The sequence below is a fragment of the Coregonus clupeaformis genome, chromosome 29 (genome assembly GCF_020615455.1).
Source record: "Coregonus clupeaformis isolate EN_2021a chromosome 29, ASM2061545v1, whole genome shotgun sequence".
In the NCBI taxonomy this organism is placed as follows: domain Eukaryota; kingdom Metazoa; phylum Chordata; class Actinopteri; order Salmoniformes; family Salmonidae; genus Coregonus; species Coregonus clupeaformis.
This window is the reverse complement of record NC_059220.1, coordinates 10,823,069-10,829,367: the sequence shown is the minus strand read 5'-3', so window position 1 is coordinate 10,829,367 and position 6,299 is coordinate 10,823,069. Positions and strand designations below refer to the sequence as shown.

Below are 6,299 nucleotides of genomic sequence, written 5' to 3'. Positions count from 1 at the left end.
CTGCTACCACACGGCAAGCGCTATCAATGAATCAAGTCTGGAACCCACAGTACCCTGAACAGCTTCTACCCCCAAGCCATAAGACTTTTAAACAAGGCTGCTAAATAGCTAATCAAATGTCTACTCAGACTTCCTGCATTGACCCTTTTTGCACTAACTCTCTTGCACTGACTCTACCCACACTCACACATACTTACACTGACACCCCAATACACACACTACATACGCCCACATGCATACTGACGCCACACACTCACCACATACGCTGTTGCTACTGTCTATTATCTATCCTGTTGCCTAGTCACTTTACCCCTACCTATATGTACAGTACATAGCTACCTCAATTACCTCGTACCGCTGCACATCGACTCGGTACTGGTACTCCCTGTATACAGCCATGTTATTACCTTGTACCGCTGCACATCGACTCGGTACTGGTACTCCCTGCATATAGCCATGTTTCTTTTACGCTTTAAAAAAATGTGTTATTCACTGTGTATTTATTCCTCACGTCACAATTTCAATTTTTTTAGGAAAAATGTTCTCTGTATTGTTGGAAATTGACCTGTAAGTAAGTATTTCACTGTTAGTCTACACCCGTCTCCTACATATGTGACAAATAAAATGTTCCCTACCCATCTCTGACTAGGTTTCTTCTCACAGACTGACAGGACCTCCATATCAGTCTCTCATTACTTCATTGACCTGATCAACATTTCCAGGGAAACCGAGCGTGGTATCAGTCTGTGTAATCAAAGCAGCTCAGTTTGATCCCCCCCAGAGTCAATACCACTAACAGGTCTATCTAGTCCACCAATCACTGTGCTACACTCTCTCCTGTCCACCAATCATCTGCTGGCTCATTGCAACTCCCTCCGTCCCACATAACAGGGTCACCATGGATCTCTTTCTATGCCACGTAATGTTAAATTCAATAAATGTTACTGTTTTCACCCATTTAATGGTATTTAGTATGTAAAATCATAATAAGCTGTCTGCTTGTTAAGGTTGGGTTAAATCAGTGTCAGCATCTGTCACCAAAAGATGATTGTCTGGGTTATGGAACATGCTGCAACAGGAATCTCTTTGTTAAGTTGCAGTTTTCCCTTCAACAAATAGTCTGACATTGCATCAAAGTCTAACTTTGTAAATATGTAATGCTTGACTAGGCCTGACAGAAGACAACCACGCCTCAAGAAACTTTCCAGTCACATCTCAGGTCACTAGTGGGTGGATGAATAAAAATAAAACATTGTTTCAAAAATACAGGGTTTATTGGTTTTAACTGCAATCAATAGTTACAAAAAGAGGAATCCGTTTTTTAATATAAACTCAGAGAAATGACTAGGTGAAAAACCATGGCTGGAAAAATACATTCAACAGTTTGACTTTCAGTTAACTTTCAATAATGCTGTTTAACCTTGTTCAAAACTTCAAGGAAACATGGAACAAGGAATTTAAAAAACAATTTCACCATCATCTTCCATCGTTTAATAGAAAAGGCCTTAGTTAACTTCCTGGAATGTATTCAAAAGTAGGCACTTTAACAGTTGGGGACCATGCAAGTGCAAAAAACAGACATCCTCTCCTCAACCCATTTGGTCACAGCTTTTGCTTGTAATAAAAGTGTGAGTCTTTTTCCTCTAAATCCTTGGTTACCTGTATTACATTATTAACAGGGACCTTCACATAACTTTAAAACCAACACTTCATACACTGAATCGGGATGTCCAAGTGAACATGGTGATACTCATCATCACATGTTGCACCTCTTAGTTTAAGATATGAGTCATAATTATGAAATAATCCTGTTCGGTCTCCATATGGTACCAAATTGGCCTAATCTGAAAGAATACAACAGCAGAAGGTAATATCATTAAAGTACTGTTACTGTCAGAGAAAACATAATAAGGAGTGAGGATAGGACAGTTCCGGAATGAGAATGCGGCAATTATTTTTGCTAGAATTGCAGTCCAATAACTGGGAGAACAGATTTTTTTTAAAGTAAACAAATAAATACATAAAAACAACTTTTTTTCTGCATTTTTTTTGAATTAAGTTTCATTTTGACAATGTGTAGTTGCAAACAAAAGTCATTGTAATACAATATATTAAACTGTGAAAAAAAGGAAATTGACAAAATGTCTTCACAATCTTTAGATTAATACCGAAGATCTTAATTTAACATAAAGAAAATATATTCTATTGTTCATTATCCAGATAAATACAAAACAAAATTAAAACACAAAAAAAAAAGCATATGATCACCAATAAATATGTTTCGATAAGTTAAATAAGCAGTGACAAGCAAAAACTTTGTTTGGAAAGTTTTCAAACAAAAATCATAATAACAATAATAAAAGAACAATCAAAAACTAGAGAAAGAAGCAGAGATGTCATAACATCAGACTACTCCTCAGAGCCAGATTCTAAGGGGAAGAGGAAAACTAGGATAGCTTAGGAGATCCCATCTCAAGTTGCAGGAAGTATAGAAGAACTGCACCATGGGAATGCTGGAATTCCCCGCTGCCTGCGGAACGGCACAGAGGGAGGCGGGGTGGAGAGGTGGGAAGGACAAAAAAAAGAAAACAGTCTTAATGGTTTAATAACCAGTTAGACATTAAAGACGTCCCTCATCCTTCCTTTCCAGAAACACAACTGCCAGTGACCAACAACAGGAGGGGGTGGTTTGTGGTGCAATGATACACTTGCACTGCTACACGTTCAAGAACAAAATCACGTGGCACCTTGCAAAACAAAAGTCTCTAACAATCTCTTTTCGCGCCATCATTCTCATTGTTCATTCGTTTCCTCTCCCGTTTTGACTGAAGACATGGTAGAGTCTATGAATGGAGGGGAGTTAGGAGGCGGGTAACAGCAGGGAAGACATTTCTGGGGTGATTTGAAAGCAAGTTCCCTTAATAAGTCACTGTATCCTTATTCTAACTAGGAACTAAATTGATATTGTTTTGTGGAGGAGAGTGGTCAGGGAAAGGTTGTCGAGGGGACAGGGGAGTGCCATTTTCCATTCATTATCTCTTTCCATCCTTTTTTCAAGGGAAGCGTGGATAAGATACATAAAAATAGGTGCAGTCTAGTCGTCAGAGACAGAGAGGCGGCTGAAGATTGGGAGGCGTCTGTTGGCATCCAGGCTGGGGGATTCTGACCCGCTGAGACTGCCCCCCGAGCTGCTCTGGTACCCCTCCTGGTCCGACAGAGAGTCCTGGGGCGGGCTGGATGGAGACTCAAAAATCTGGGTGGGGGACTCTGACATGGGCCTGAAGAAGTAAGGGGTGTTGTTCGGGGACGGGGGTGCAGGGGCTTTTGGTTCGGTCCCCATGGGGCATCCGGATCCAAGGCTGGGGCCGAACAGATTGGCCAGCTCCTGGCTGGAGTATGTGAAGGGGTTGGAGCTCGGCCACTCAGGCATCTCGTCCGGGGAGAACATGGGTGGAGGGGTGACCGAGGTGGGGCTGTCCCCTCCTCTCAGACCCCCAGAGCTGGGGAACCCTGCGAAGCTGTAGCTGTGCTGCAGACGAGGACGCTCCAGCTTATTGGAGGAGAGAGGAGAGAAGGAGGAGCAGGAGGAGGGGGAGGGAGGGGGTCCACGGCGCTCCTCTGCGTTGTGGATAAAGTGACAGCGGGGACCGTAGGGGCAGAATCCGATTGTGTGGAAGGTACGACACAGCTCGGTTTTGTATTTAGGGTGACGGCTGAGAGATCGCAGCTCATGGAAGCCGTGGGCGAACTGACACTTGTCGCCGTACTTGCAGGCTCCGTTCTCCTCAAACGGCCGGCACAGCTCAGTCTTGTAGCGGCTGGAGTTTACCTGGCTCTGCTGCAGGCTCGGGGCTCCTAGGCTGGTAGGACTAGCAGGCCCCAGGCACTGGTGTAGGAGCCGCTCGCCCGTCTCGGAGAAAGAGCGGTCCCTCATGCATTTCTCCTTGTTGCTGCTACCACTTCCAATAAACCCTGAGGTGATGGAGCAGGAGGAGGGGTCTATGGTCTTCAGGCTGTTAAGGAACTGGTTCTGGTTGAACTTGGAGTTGGGGTTATGGTTGGGGAGGGTGACAGAGTGGCGTCTCTTGTATACTGACAGCCCGCCGCCCAGTGAGGGGGTCCCCACAGCCTTCCTGTCCAGCAGGGCTCCGGTGGGGGTGGTGATGGACATGGGGATGTTGGTGGACATCGCATGATGGGGGGCGCTCAGTAAGTTGTTGTTGTAATTCAGAATCTTGTCATTCTGGAAAATGACAAATTTGGAATATTAAGTCTACATTCAATACAAAATAAACTACTTATTAATAATTCACATTAGTCAATAAAGTAATTTTATTCTACAAAAGAGATCATGGACACTGATTTTATAAAGGGAGGGAAAACTTCTACAAGAAATCCCTGAATGACTACCGTTGATGTTCGTTTAGCTTTAAATACTCGGGCGATGCAGGCCTATAGAACAGACCACTTTTCACGCCACTTCGATTAACCCTTTTCCTAACCTTAACCTCAGTCTCCTAACCTGCTACGTTAATTATCCTAACCAGCTACGAAAAAGTCACTTCTGTATAGAAATGGCATGAAAACGTTGCCTTACTAAAGAATGTGCGCCTGCGAAGTAAATGGAGCGAAAGGAAGGAGCGCGTGAGAGCTGCGAGTCTGGTCGTGGTTACAAAGAAGCTGCTGCATCTCTGAATTTCAAATGAATATGCGAAATGAAAACGTAGTGTGAAGGCACTCAACGGGGAGGCATAGTAGGCTAGTAAGGATGTGCTCTTCAAATAACACTTTCACATCAGGCCATAATATAGATGTTGATGGCTGGGTAACTGCTGAAAGATTAAAAAGCGTGTTTTGCCTCTTACACAAGGTTAATTAATCTATAACGTTAACTTTATGTGGACCTTTTATGCGCAAAGACCAACAATTATTCAACTTTACAAACAGAAAGTTCAGAAGTTGCTAAAAACCTAATTATAACTACGTTTCAATTAAATACAGTAGCTGCCTACACCAATCAATGCATTTAATTCATACAAGATATCTAGATAGATTATTTGATTCTTCTTGTCCTTGCAATGTAAGTGGCAACCAGTATGTTTCAATATAATCGATCAAATCACTGCTCATCTGAAGTGAATCAGAATCATTAGTTAGGGGTTTCAAAATGTTAACTTGCTAACGTTAGTTTCAGGAACGAGCCTTATGGAATGAATGCAACATCATGGCAAATATACATCTGATTCATGAAGCTAGTTAGTTAACGATTCCAGCATTTAACTTACCAAATTTGTCCAACTGCACAATAAAATAAGTTTCAATCATTAGAGCCAACTGTTGCCATTGAATTAAATAATGAATCGCAAGCACTCGTGGTTAACGCTTGACTACTGTAGTGCAAAAGTGGCAGCAGACTAGCAATTTATCCATTAACAGAGTCTGACTCACTCTTAAGGGATATTAGCACTCAAACAAGGAAACGAACGATAGTCAACAAAGTAAAAATCACGAGACAGCATGCATCCGACCCTAACGACGTTACCACAACACATCATGGAACTCACTTTCCGGCTAGTTTCCATAAGCTAACGTTAGCTAGTTTGCAAGTTGAATTAGCAAGATAAAGTACGCGTTCTGATCATATCAAACCAATGTTACCGCATCACTTATATAATATGCATCACAACAAAAGCGTACACATGTCAAATTAACCAACCCCAAACTAGCCTCGTGAAATGTCGAATTGCACCACTGACATGCATCCAATAACTAGTTACGTTGGCTAGCCTATAAAAAAAAGCGTGTAGATAACTTCTGTACCTTGTTCATTATTTCGCTGAAGTCGAAGAAAGGCGAAACCACTGCCGTGGTCATCTTGGATGCGTAGAAAATACAATCTAAAAGTAGTAAAAACTTATATATTTTTTTTATTGAAGTTACAGACTATGGTGAGTTCTGATTTGTAAACTTATTTTGCCCTAACTGATACAACACCCCCTCTGCACTGCACCAGCCCCGTGCGTTTGCTTTATAATCGCGTGCAGGAGGAGCTTGTAGTAACCGGGCGTTTCTTAGATGTAATCTTTTTTTGAGGGGACACAAACTTGCACCAGAACTTTGCGAACATTCTCGCAGGGCACATTCACAATGTTGCATTGATTTTGCATGGTTGAGGCACCCAACCGTAAATAGGAACTACACTAAAGAAACACAAAGAACAAGGTTAATAGAGCATAGCATAATTTTATCCAAGTTTTAAAACCAAACTGTAATGCATTATGCTTTTCACTCTCATGTTT

At 42.2% G+C, this 6,299-nt stretch overlaps 1 protein-coding gene across 1 annotated transcript; it reads right to left on the bottom strand.

Moving 5' to 3' along the window:
• Positions 1-1,255: 1,255 nt before the first annotated feature.
• Positions 1,256-6,011, bottom strand: LOC121544662 (mRNA decay activator protein ZFP36L1-like). Its single transcript, XM_041854696.1, has 2 exons — positions 5,821-6,011; positions 1,256-4,243 (listed from the first exon to the last, which is right to left on the bottom strand). Exons 1-2 carry the CDS (start codon positions 5,872-5,874, stop codon positions 3,095-3,097), a joined length of 1,203 nt encoding a protein of 400 aa, XP_041710630.1. The 5' UTR covers positions 5,875-6,011; the 3' UTR covers positions 1,256-3,094.
• Positions 6,012-6,299: the final 288 nt, after the last annotated feature.

Bases quoted from the DNA above. Each gene is read 5' to 3' on its own strand.
- LOC121544662 (XM_041854696.1), bottom strand. From the start codon at position 5,874: ATGACCACGGCAGTGGTTTCGCCTTTCTTCGACTTCAGCGAAATAATG. The intron at 4,244-5,820 runs GTACAGAAGTTA...GTCATTTTCCAG, and splicing joins TCAGCGAAATAATGAACAAG to AATGACAAGATTCTGAATTA.